Source organism: Simochromis diagramma, unplaced genomic scaffold, assembly GCF_900408965.1.
Source record: "Simochromis diagramma unplaced genomic scaffold, fSimDia1.1 OVJJ01000618.1, whole genome shotgun sequence".
Lineage (NCBI taxonomy): Eukaryota > Metazoa > Chordata > Actinopteri > Cichliformes > Cichlidae > Simochromis > Simochromis diagramma.
Window position 1 is genome coordinate 11,370,768 of NW_024387423.1, and position 13,412 is coordinate 11,384,179.

The following is a 13,412-nucleotide window of genomic DNA, read 5'->3' on the forward strand; positions in this document are numbered from 1 at the left end:
CGATGGCTGTCTAAACAATGTGCTGAAAAACGTGCTTAGCTCATCTTTGTTTTTTGTAAAGCGGCTGTGTCAGCCCCCAAGCTTAAAGCTTCCTGTGTTATGTCGAACACATCGCCACCGTGTCATTGATGGTTTACGGTCGGCGGCTTTCAGCAGAAGTGCAGGTCTGAGCAGTAGGGATACCTGCTCTCCCGCTGTCAGTCCGAGGGATTCGCCTCAATCCATTACATGCTTGGATGCTGATAGTGTTTGTCAGGATGCTCTGCATGGCCAGACAATTAAGCTGAAACACAAGGCTGACTTAATGAAGCTCGGCAGGAAAACATTTTCAAACACGGTTCTGGCCATAGAGATAGAAGGAGATGAGGTCCACTCATGCCAGGAGAAACCACATGGCTCCATTCTTGCATTGTTGTGGTGTCTGTTCATGCACTGGTGACAGAAAATATCCACACTAATAATCTTTAGTGAATTTAGCTTCTTATGGTGGCATTATCAACTTGAAGAAAAGCTAACCTAAGAGCATATATGTTCGTCTTGGATAACGATAGACTTAATATTATAATTAGCTAACGTGAGTAAAAGGTCTACGCCATGATCATCACTTACAGTGTGTTAGCTGAACATCACAGTCTTCCTTGTTGACTCATATTGGCCTATTAGAAAAGACAGCGTCAACTGTTTTGCTGTCTCATTCAATGTTGTGGCTTATGGCTTCACATTGGTATTATGTATCATGTTACTTATCAGTTTTCTTCTCTCATGCCTAAACTGACTTTTCTTCCTGTTAAAGGGAGTTTTTCCTTCCCACTATTGCCAAGTGTTTGCTAACAGGGGTTCCTCTGATTATTGGGGTTTTCTCTGTGTTATTGTAGGGCCGATACCTTACAATATCACGTGCCTTGAAGTGATTGTTATTGTGATCTGACACTATAAAAATTGGAATTGAATTGAATGACGTCAAAGTGGCTACCTCCATCGTTTATGTACTGTTTATGGGTGTGTCTGTACTTAATATTTCACAGGTCTTTACAAAAGAAAATTATAATTTCTATTATTATTAGTTTGCCTAATAAACTATTTTAAACTTACGTCTTATTTCAATGACTGGTGATTTCCTTATTTACATACCCCAAGACTAAGTAATGTTTATCTGCATTTCTTAATAAATCAACACCACATATTCAATTAATTTATTACAGTTATCTTTAAAGCTGTACTGAAACTGATTTGAAATTTGATGCTGTTGACTGATACAAAATCAAATCTGTTAATGATAACAGTAAGTCTTTGCATGGTTCAGTAAAAAGAACTCCTTCTCCTAGTGCACATTTGGTACTCTTACTGCTGGGACATAATTGTTAGCTCCCCTGGTGAAGAACAATTGTTGCCAGCCACCAGTTTGTGCCGGCCTTAGCTTGTGACAACAACAGGGTCTACATCATCAGCAATGTGCACATCACTAAAGAAAGCTTGTGGTCTGTACAGGCTTTAGCTTTAGAAAATGTAAATACAAAAAAAAAAAAAAGAGCTTCATTTAGATATTCAATATGTTCACAGCTCACAAAAAAGAAATGCTGGGTCCATTTTAATTCATCCTTATCTGAATTTCATACTGGCATCCTTTTTCTTTTCTTGTTATATAATATGTTGCTTTAAATAAAAGGACACTTATTAGTCTGGCTTTGAAGCTGGCCTCACACTTAGAAAAAAATCTAACATTTTCAGTTTTTGTCTTTTACTGTCAACCCTTGAAAGCTCGGCGGTTTGTTATTTTTCTGAGGGCAGCGCAGGGTTTGGTGAGGTGCTCTGTAATCATTTTAAGGCCCTGCGACACTGTGACGAATGCGAGGATGAGTCACATTTTAACAGCAATGGGGAAGGCAATTGTGGGACTCTTTGAAATTATCTGTCTGTATTCCCTGGGCTCTGAATTTTTCTCTCAAATTAGATAAACAGTTCGCTTTAATGAAATGAAATATTTTAAAATAATTGCCTTTCACTGTGCATGTACCTGCAACCCTTTGTGGTAAGGTTTTTATTAGTGTCCACCTGCTGCGTTTATGGTATGAAATGTTTTGGAAGTACAGCTGGTAGAAAAAAACACTGATGCATTGTCGTAGCATCAGTCACCACACAGTTTTGGCTTGAGCTATCTCAACCTTTTTACTCGTACCAATGTGAGACTGACATTTTGTCAGTTTAAAAGCATGCAGTCCAAAGTCGGGTTGTTTAGAAGAAACTATATGAAAGAAAGGAAGGGGGGAGAAAAGACGCTGGCTTTTTATTAGAAACTTTCTCTTTGTGTCTCCACAGCTGGGTAGGTGTGTCTGCCTCCGTTTGATTGGCAGCAGCAAGCAGGCTGAGTCCCAGCAGGGGAACAGAAGACAAAGTAAACAAAGTTGTTCTGCGAGTCATTGGTAGACGATGGGATTGAAGAGTAAGGACCACACCAGCATCTAAACAGGCTGAAGTGACATTTTCTGGTGTGTTTATATGCTGTTCAGTGAGCTGCAGCTGACAGACTAATTGGCTAGTTTGCCTCCAAACTGACATTAGCCGTGCTGTTTTCCTCAGCAGATTTTCTTTTCTTTTTGGTGGCTTATTCAGGAGGGCGTGGGCAGGACGAAATGTGTTCACGTTTATAAGTGAGCGTGTAATTCTAATATTTGGCTCTAATTGCAAACTCGTTTTCTCCTATTGCAGCGACACCGCGCAGAATGAGTAACAAAGTTAAATGCTGCTTTCAAGTCCCAGTAGGTTGTCAAAGGATGATTTCAGCTTTTTTCACACTGGCATAATTCCCATAAACATACACTATACTGCCAAAAGTATTCACTTACCCATACAAATCCTTGAATCCAGGTTTTCCAATCACTTCCACGGTCACAGGTGTTTAAAATCAACGACCTAGGCATGCAGACTGTTTCTACAAACATGTGAAAGAATGCGTTGTTCTCAGGAGCTCAGTGACTTCCAGCGTGATACTGTGATAGGATGCCACCTGTGCAACAAGTCCAGTTGTGAAATTTCCTCACTACTAAATATTCCACTGCCAGCTGTTAGTGGTATTATAACAAAGTGAAAGTGACTGGGAACAACGGCGTAAAGAGCTTCTTGGAATACGCTTTCACGGCTTAGCAGTTGCATTCAAGGCTGTTATAGCTGTAAAGGCTGGGCCGACATCACATTAAACCCTATACATGAAAAGTGGGGTGTCACTAAAAGTCATAAGGCAGTTAAGGCAGACAAGGAAAAGCTCCTCTTGTAACTCTGCTTTCACTGGGTAGCTTCAGCTGTGGCAAGTTGCCATCTTACATAGACCTCAGCCTAACCCAAATTTGTTTATGTGCTTTAGGTTTCATCTGTATCCCTATTATAGCCAACACGGTGCCATTACCTGACATAATGTACTCAGCATGATTTGCTGTTGTACTGGACGTGCCCTTCACTTGCTCCAGTGGTCTAAACAATGGTTGTTGCTTGTTGCTGCTCAGAAAAAAAATCACAGGTTTAATAGTGTAGTAGAAATCAGAACAAGATGAAACAGGAAGCAAAGCAGTCGTGGAGATTTTTCCAAAGCTTTGTCAAATATGTCTCATCTTTTTCAACTTAGCAGTGAACTCTGTCCATACTGTAATTCATACCTTTATGTATCACATCATGGAGAACTTGCAGCGTGCACCATATTACAAGAAGTGGGATGTGCACAACCATTAAAAACGACACTCAAGTGCTTCTTTCAGTAGCTGTTACGCTGTCATGTTTGGGACATGCAATAAGTGATAACTCCGTTTATACTGTGGTTCCAGCAGCAGGTTGGGGAACTGAGTTCAGCAGGCTTTAACATGTCCACTTGGAATCTTTGGGATGGTTACAGATCCTTAGCCTTTTTCATGTGAAGCTCTTGAGCCACTTTCTGATGCTGTGGAAGCCCGGTGACAGAATTTACCCTTATCTGAATTACTGTCTGTTTTGTTTGGCTTCTAACAGTGACACTAGTCTAATCCTTCATTTTCTTAATTGCATTATAGAAGTTTACATCGTTTGAAAATATTACACTGTCAGAGCAATTAACAGGACGCTGTCTCAAATAATGTTGTTGCAAGCTCGGTCTGCCAGACATGATAATAAGAATCATTTTTACTCGTGGCTTCGTGCCCGTGCTCAGAGCGTCTACGAATCCTGGAAGGAACAAAGTTGGCCGCGGCGCAGCCTTAGATTAGTCACAGACCCGGGTACTTCCACTGTCTCCATGTCACCTGAATGAATTATCAGATGTTTCCAGTGTCACACTACTTTGTTAACCTTTCTGCCTGTTCGCTCAACACCCCGCTGCTCTTCGCCAACGTGTACGAGGGAGGAAACACCCTTCAGCTGTTATAAATGAGTCGAAGTGCATGTTCGCACATGCCCGCGTGTCTGAGTGATAGAGGGGCGAGAGAGGCCAGATAGGACTGAGGTGGCCCCTTTAATCGCTTCCCTGCTCCTCCCTCCTTTTTTTGCTCATCTCCACTCGTCTCATTACAGACTGCAGAGGGTGAGAACTGAGGCCTGTATAGACCTTGGCATTAATTATTGAACCCTATCTTCATTTACATCCTCCACAGTTTCTGATAACCTTTACATAAAAGAGCAGAGGCTAACCTGTCAGATATTACCAGTGTGGTGGGTAGTAATAGAACGGTATATGAGAGACACAGAGAAACTCAGTTTGGAGATGCAATTACAAAATCTCTTACTTAATCACATGTAAAATGTTTGTCTATATAACCACACACGCACACATTTACTGTATATATATATATATATATATATATATATATATATATATATATATATATATATATATATAATGTATGTGTGTCAAGAAAGATATACAGAGATAGATAATTATAGCCCCCCCCCCTTTAATTATACTTTAGTTGTTCCTTGTTGTTCCAGTTGAGCTTCAGTGCAAATTAATGCCGTTCTGCTTTAAATGGGTTTTGTTGTGGCGGGGTAAGGCAAATAATTATTAAAGCTGCCATTTGACTCCATGCATTGTCTTTGTCATGTTGGCCCAGTTCTGCTCTGCTTGTTCCCTCCTGCCATGCCCAGTCAATTTGAATCGCTCAGTCGGAGGCCAGCTGATGGAGGCCGCTGAGGTCAGCGTGGCCAAGGCTTTCAGACAACTTGGTGGGGGGGCTCGACTGTGATGCTGAAAATCTCATCGTTATCTCCTTCTCTCCCCTGCCTCTGTCTTTTTGCTTTGTACTCATGTGTGTGTTTGTGTGCTTCCTGCAGGTTTCAAAGGGCAGCATCAAACCCTGACCTCCCAAAGCCTCTGAGCAGGAGAAAGAAGACTCTGCCAAGATGTTCAGCACCAAAAGGTTGGCACAATGTCACTTTTGATCAATTCTTATTTGGTCATAAAAAACCACACACACGCACACAGACACACGCGCACACAGGGAAATCTCGGCATTTTAAAATGGTTTGTGCTGATAGTGGCTGACATTTCTGTTCCGCTATGATCCACACATGACTTTGACGCGAAGAAAGGTAATGGTTGATTTCAGGTCAAAAATCACCAAAAAAAAAGATTCTTTTTTTTCTGTTGCAGTCTCTCATCTTGGATACAGTATCTGAGCTCATATTCATATAGTTTGTATTTCCACTTAACAAATCTATGCTAATAGTGTAAACAGCTTCAGCGGGAAATTTAGAAAGCCCAGTTTACAGTAGCCCTCGGTTGTGTGTACATTTTGTATTTTTAATGTGGCGTGTGGTAGTGTACGGTCTGCATAAATCATTTATCGCTCTGGCTTTTTCTTGATGTTGAATGGGAGGTAGAAGTGGTCACCTTGCTAAGCTATTATGTAAAATGGTTTAGGTGTCATGAAGCAGAATGTTTTTGGTTCTTTCTCTTAATGTTTCAATCCCGTGTGTTACGCTTCATAGCTCTGGGTTGGTTTACGTTTCTCTTGTGTTGGGTTGATTACTCACAGCAGCTCATTCAGTCTCCCTCTGAAAGTGCTAATTAATTCCCTTTGAATAATTAATCCCAGGATTTCTAATAGTGCATTTTCAATCGATAAGGTTATAATGTGCAGGCTTGTTTTCAGAGCTTGCAGCTCAATAACCAAGGGAGGTCTTGTGGAGAAATGGCTGCCCCCATGAATGTATTTTTTCAACAGGAAGTGTATCAGTGTATGGCGAAATATCCATGTGGAAAGCCTTTTTCTAGAACAAAAGACAAAGAATTTAATGAGTGAGATGTTTTAAACACAGGACTATTTCATATCTGTCAAAGGATGTGGGATCCTTTTGTTCCTAACACATTACACACTCCATATCAGTATAGATATCCAGCAGGATTTTTTTTTATCCCATTAAGCTCAGATTTGTTTACAGTTTCCCTCTAAGTGTTCCTTTAATTTTTTTTAAGCAGTGTATATAACAAGAGTCTTTTTTTATCCCATCCATAGTAAAAAAAAAAAAAATATCACGTAAAAATAAATAAACTGATACTGAATAAAAATTATCTGAAAAGAAAAAGAAGGAAAACTGTTTAATAAAATCATCCAAGAGTGCTTCAGTTCAGAGAGGTTCATACAGGTTTAGTTCAGCAGTTCCCAACCACCGGGCCGTTTGGTACCGGGTCGCGAGAGTTGAGGCTCGTGTGTGAAATTTATGGTTTTCAAGGATTTTATCGTTATTTTTTTTGGCGTTTTTATGATTAGCTCGGTTCCCTGGGTCTTTTCCCGTGTGTTATGAATAAATCTTCTTTTTTTGGTACCGCTACTGGTTTGATTGTGTTGTATTTATCCGCGACACCCTAAAGGCCGGTCCGCGAAAATATTGTCGGGCATAAACCGGTCCGTGGCGCAAAAAAGGTTGGGGACCGCTGGTTTAGTTCAATAAACTGGTCAGGATTGATCAGCTATAACAGCTCTGAAAAAGGTTTTCATCTGAGAACTTTTTGACTTGCATACTACAGACAGACCCACTGGTCCCATATGGGAATTAATACTGGTGGCAACAAACCCTGTGATTAGAGATTTGGTCATCGTTTTCTTCTGAAGTCTCGACTTGCACTGAAAAAGTTGCCAGTGGCCTGGTAAAATATTGATTACTGCAACATTTTGATTGTCACACATTGAAATGTAAATTACCAAGATTTTTTTTTTTGGACAATGTGTCAGCACGAACGAATGTATTTACAGTGTGAACTTTTTGCTGAGAAGTAAGAAAGCTGTAGGATAATGTGTTGGGCGCTGTCACGTCCACGTGTCTCCTTACACTGTGTCTGATCATCACGCTGTCATTGAGAGGATGATTAAACCAAACCGGCCCTCCGTCTTTTGGGAGCTGTGTCAGCACAGTAGATGACACGGATATGCTCGGAATAGCTGTAAAAAAAAAAGATGCCATCTTTAAATTCAAACACTACAAAATCTCATTCACTTTTTTGCTGAATACGAAACAAAGCATTTTTCCTCGGCTAAACTGCTGAACGAGATGTAAAGTGGCTCCTGTGTGCCTGTCAGAGATCCCTGAATGCTTTTGTGGCTTTACTCGTGTGTGTTTTAATAATGGTTTTCTCCTTTTTTTTTTCTTTCACTGAGTCATTTCCAACAGCTGTAATTAAAAAGTTGGCATGCCTGTAAAATGCTTTTATTAAACTCTAATCGCACAGTCGTGTTAAAATAGCCGATTACCTTCGATTTTGATGGAGTTAAGAGTGTGCACCAGAGGCAGAGCTGTAAATCCTGAGTGCTTGTGATGGTGTCTTTGCTCAGTGCTCCCTTCTCTGTTTCATTGTTGTAGATAAGCTGAGAGTGCAAAATCTCCACAGCTTGATTGTTTGTGTTTACATATGCTCATTAAAATGCAACTGGAGCGCCGTTAATCTGAGTCTTTCATTCTGGATGGGAACGTTTATGAAGCGACGCACCACAGTTATGAATTTGGGTTACTTTTTTAAAATCTGCCATGGTACACATGCTTCATGGAGCTCCATAAAGAGAAGAGCTGCACCTCCTTTGACTTTTCATTATATTTTCTTGGTGGAGACGCATGGATATGGCACTCAAACCTCATTTCCTTTTTGGGCCAACTGAACCGGCAGCGAAATCTGTAGCTGTTAAGAACATGTAGCTTACAACAACGACAAAAAAATCTTAATCAAAGTTATTGTTGTCCGTGTGTCATTCACCATATTTCTGTATCTAAGTTTAATGAATCCAGCTAGCTAGTTAACTTATATGGAAATTGCCTTATCGGTTTTCTGCTTGCAGCTTTGATCCACTGATTGCTGATTGGTTTATCATCAATATCTGGGATACCACATCTGTGTGGATATCTGAACAGATCAGAGAGATGCATGGCTAGAGCTTGCATTACTTCTAACAAACAGCCAGTCTGCTTCCTGATTTAGTTCAGAAGGGCAAGTGAGGGATCACCAACACACATCCAAAGAATGTGTATATAAGTCAGCTGTACATCACTTTGCCAATTGGTAGTTGACTGATTGTCCAGTTGGTGCTTAAAAGCAGTGTCAGTAAATATGTTTTATGGGCGGAAGGCACAATGGCCATGTACTACTAGTGTATTTGTAATTGTTTAACGCAAACAGAAGCATCCTTTGCCTGGTTTTGTCCGGTTTAAAACAAAATAATGCAATTCTGTATTATTAATCCGCAGCATCCCTCCCATGATTGCTTTTGTCGGAAATGGTGTGTGCAGCCTCGGGGCATAGCTGCATGCACTGCGCATACAATATATTGGCATTCATCAGTTGTTGTACAGACTATGGCCAGTTGGAAAGTTTTGCATATCAATGAATCCTGTTTTTAAAAAAAGGAGAAAAAAAAAAGTGAATACACATCAGTTTTCTGTTATGATCATTTCAGAGCTTCAGAATAAGTACAACCCTTTTTGTAGCAACCTTTGCACAGAAGTCTTACGTTTCGTACTTTGTCTATTTTTGTCTTTTCTCCAAGCAAAAAAGGTTTCATGCATGACTCCTGCCTGCAGTTAGTAGAACCAGTGTAGGTGGAAAAGGGCTTTTGCTACCATGTTTCTGGCTTTTTTTGAATTATTTATTTAAGGCTGCCTCATCTTTGTAACTTTTCACATCTAAATGTCATCAGTAGGGATGCACACACTCGAAAGGTAACAATAAAATTAGGCTTCTGCTCTCACACTTGCTCACATATTAATAACAAACATTTATTTATGTGAATCATGTGAATCTGTTTGCAGTACATTCTCTTAAAAACAGCAGAGCCTTAGCTTGATCCCAGGATTTCCAGTCGGAGTCACTTAGTATTATTATCCCGGGCTGTGGAGGTGTTGACTGTCACAAAGTCCGCCCTTGGTTGTCAGTCATGTCAGGTCATCATTTCAAGCTGCCTTCCAGGTTTTTTTTTTTTTGGGGGGTTTTTTTTTCAGAAACTGCCAGGATGGGAACAGGAAGTAAGTGTCAGTGCTGGCGGTAGCTCACGCAGAGATCTCGGAGAGACAACATGACACAACCGGACCTCTAATTGCTTTCAGTGGGAGCTGCAATGAAATTACCCCAGTATGAGTTGGACTGGTTAAAGGCAAAATGGCTAACCTGAAGAGATATTTGCCAAATCTGTCCACACATTTCCCAGAAGTTAAAGAATGAATACAGCGCTGTCGTTTGGTCGGGAAGTGTGCCAAATATACTGTGTGGGACGTCACGTTACGGTGACACATCGTGGAAAGATGCTTGCCTGGGTGGCACTGTCACTGGGTGACTCATGACAAACAATTCCAAACAATAAAGAAAGTAAACACCTTTATTATTACCTGCCACACCACACACTCTCTCATTGTATGCACAGTTTGCCCTTGACAAACTTTTGTACAGTGATGACAGGACTGAACCTCTATCCTCATTCAAGTATATATATATAAAGCATGCCTCATTCATGCTTCGTCATGTTAGTTAAGCTTGTAATGACTTGCTGGCAATGATATACTTAACCAGATGTCTCAGCTGACATTGACCCCCTGATGAATCTTGACCTTTATAAGGAGAAATTGTCGGCTGACTGTAGGTAGCTCCGAACTTTTGATCGACATAAAAGGAGCTTGCGCTCGATTACTTAAGTATGCAGGGGAAGAGAATGGCGAGGGAAGTAGAGCGCATGCAGGGATGTGTTAACCCCCCATAAAGGCCTGCTGATCCAATCACGATTTACAGGCTGCCACCCTGATGCTGCACACTGACTCTCCTTGGACTGACCTTGAAAAATGTTGCAACAGTGTGTCTGTGAGTCACTCATTCAAGCATCATCCATGTTTTGCTTTGAGGACTCGGTAATGTAATTTACATCAGGTTGGACTGTACGTGATTGATTGACTTGAATACTAAGTGAGTTTGTGTATTTAATTATACTGTAACCTGGCCAGTGGAAAATAGTGTTTTATAAATGGCTTGAAGCTGTCCATTATAATCAAATCACAGGACGCCACAGTGGCTCCAGTCAGCATTTTAACTCAGGCGGCTGTGCAGTAAGCAAAACATTGTTTCTACTTTGTTCTATAGTCTTTTGCTTTTTAACACAAATTTTAATTTGTTAATCTTATCTTAGTAGTTGTACTCATGATTCTTTTCACCTAATATAAAACTGTACTCACAGCTTTGAAGTCAGACTGGAGGAAAAACAAGAATGGTCAGACAGTAACAAAACCAGTAAATAAGCCTTTAGGTTGGTCAGATGACAAAGAAAAGAAATCTTACATCACCAAAGATCAGTATAGGCTCCTGTTTCACCTTTGAAGGCTCCCAGTAGCATGAAATAGGGCTGTGCGATATGACCAAAATCTCATATCCCGATATAAGACATCTATCGTCCGATAACGATATAAATCACAAAAATGTAACATTTTCTGTAAATTCTGTGAATCTCGGGCAGCTCGACTTGCGGGAAGTGTTTCCAGCTGGGCGTCGTGTACCTGGAGTTGAGTGTTTTAACCGATGCATTAAACTATACATTTTTAGACATAAGTTGTAACGGCCGCCGTTTTCTTTGTAAGTATTTATTACACGGTGTGCTGCGGGGAAAAGCCTGTTCTAACGTCTAAGGTTTATTTTTTAGCACCTGGCGGCTCTTATCTGCACACTCTTTCACATGATTCAGTTTATTTTGAAAAGTCTCAACAGGATCTTGAGCTTTATTGTGAAAGGTTTATGTGGAAAATAAACAAGCGGACACGCGATGGTTTTACCATCGTTGTTGCTAACGACAAATAAAAACAGGCGCTTGTCCGTCCGTAGTGTGGTTATATTAAATATAAGAGAAAGAGAGAACTTTAAGAAATTAATATAGCCACTACAGTGACCATCAAAACGATGAAAAAATATTGCCGTAAACAGTTTATTTTGCGACACCACGAAATAAATGATAGCGTAAAATGAAACGATAGACGTTTTTATATCGTCGTCCCATATATATCGTTATATCAAACAGCCCTAGCATGAAATACCGTTCATTCCACATCAGCTTAAAACCTTTCTTTTTGATAAAGCTTATAGTTGAGGCTGGATCAGGTGACATTGAACCCACTTCGTTATGCTGCAATAGGCCAAGGCCGCATGAGTGCTTCCTTTTTCACTCACTATGTGTTTATACTCCACTCTGCATTTAACCATCAGTTATTATTCATCTCTGGCTCCACAGTGTATCTTTGTCCTGTCTGAGCCTGATTCTGCTGGAGGTTTCTTTCTTCCCACTGTCGGCATGTGCTTGCTTATAGCAGGTCATCTATATATATGATGTGCTATATAACTAAAATTGAATAGCAGTTGATTTGAATAGATGTACAACACTGCTTCCCTTTGCAATGAGAGATTATTGCCAAAGCTACATGCAGAATTACTCCTTATATCTACAGTGTAGCACATTATAGTTACTGTCTACCACAGTTTTTTTTGTCTGTGAATTGGAAATTTATGTACCTCCAAAGAGCCTTTAAAAATTTCTCTCATGAAGTGAAAAAGTCAAACCCATTAATTTGCCTTTGGTAACTAAATGTCACTTTTTGTAGATGTGGAAAATTACAGTCTTGCGACAGTGCACCTGTCAGCGATGGTGATTAGTGTTAGAGAGAAGCAGAGCGTGAGCAATCATGTGACCACTGTAGTTTATAGCGCACAACTGATTTCCTGAGCACAGCATTACACTGTGTCATGGTGATAGAAACATTTAACTGGTGATATGAGATTCACTCGCAAACAAAGTTTAATTACTACAGTGGGCATACCGACTTTTTATGTCAGTATTGTGACCCATATAACCAGGTATATAGTCACAATGCAACACACAGACTCTGTGATGTAAATAAAGATTCTTTGCTGGTGCAGCCGCGTTGGCGGTTAATGGCAAAAAATTTCATCTGTTGAGGAATTAAATCAAAGGTAGCTGTCAGGTTTTTGATGTCAGCCTCTAATTGATAAAAGACAAGCGTTTCTCTCCAGACTTGCCATTTAGCTCTGATGTCGAACCATCAAACAGGGCGTAATCCATCTTAGAAAAGGCTCAGACAGATGTAAAGCTCAGAAGATCAGAATGCAGTGCAGACGTGTTGCCTTTTAAGTGACAGTCAATAAACCTCAAACTTGGTATGAACTCTCACGGTAATGAAGTGCACTCTAGTGACACTAAAAACACTGCATCTGCTATGCAAGTCTGTGAGAACACTGTGGATACAATCACCGTTTTGTCCGGAGACGCCCCAGTTAGCCTTTACCTGCACTGCTTAGTCGGAGAGTGCCGATGGCAGCAGCATTTTGATCAGGAAGCTTCCGATGCAGCAGATCGTGGACGTAGGAAGTGACAGCATCAGTAAAAGAGACTGAGGACTACTAAACTCTGCAGCAAAGTGATGAGGAGTTGGATTTCTGCTGACACAGGGAAGAGGGTTGGATCAAATGTCAAGGAACGCATTAATTCTCCTGTTTTTTCTTTTTTGTGTTTTTCCCCCCGTGGGCCTGCACAAAGTAAGACTGCATGAATATGAAGGAAAAAGGTCTTGTCTGTGGGTGTGTGTGTGTGTGTGTGTTAGTGTGCCACTGAATGTGCCCCACAAACTATCTACATGTTCTCAGATATGCTAAATGTCACAGAAAGCGCGTCTGTACATTATATCAGGAGTTAAACTGTATTATCATCTTTTCATTAACTGATGATATTAAATGTCACTCAGTGTTATCTTCCACATCGCCTTGTCTGCACAACTCACTTTCTCTGTATAATGAGAGCTTTGTTCAGCCTAACTTCTCTTATTGACTGAAGCCAGCGGTCGATTTAACCATCGATTTTACATGCAATTTGAAGAGAGTTTGTTGCATTCTGTCTGCAGACGAATTTGGTCAAGTGATGGTCGATAATCAG

The 13,412-nt window shown here is 40.4% G+C and overlaps 1 protein-coding gene across 2 annotated transcripts in view; it reads left to right on the forward strand.

Moving 5' to 3' along the window:
- Positions 1-13,412, forward strand: part of oxr1a (oxidation resistance 1a) — a 168,129-nt gene that overhangs the window by 13,231 nt on the left and 141,486 nt on the right. For both annotated transcript variants that reach the window (XM_040013142.1, XM_040013145.1), the window contains exon 2: positions 5,287-5,372. In XM_040013142.1, the coding sequence (XP_039869076.1) occupies positions 5,356-5,372 (17 nt within the window). In that variant the 5' untranslated portion in view covers positions 5,287-5,355. The remainder of the gene's footprint in view (positions 1-5,286; positions 5,373-13,412) is intronic.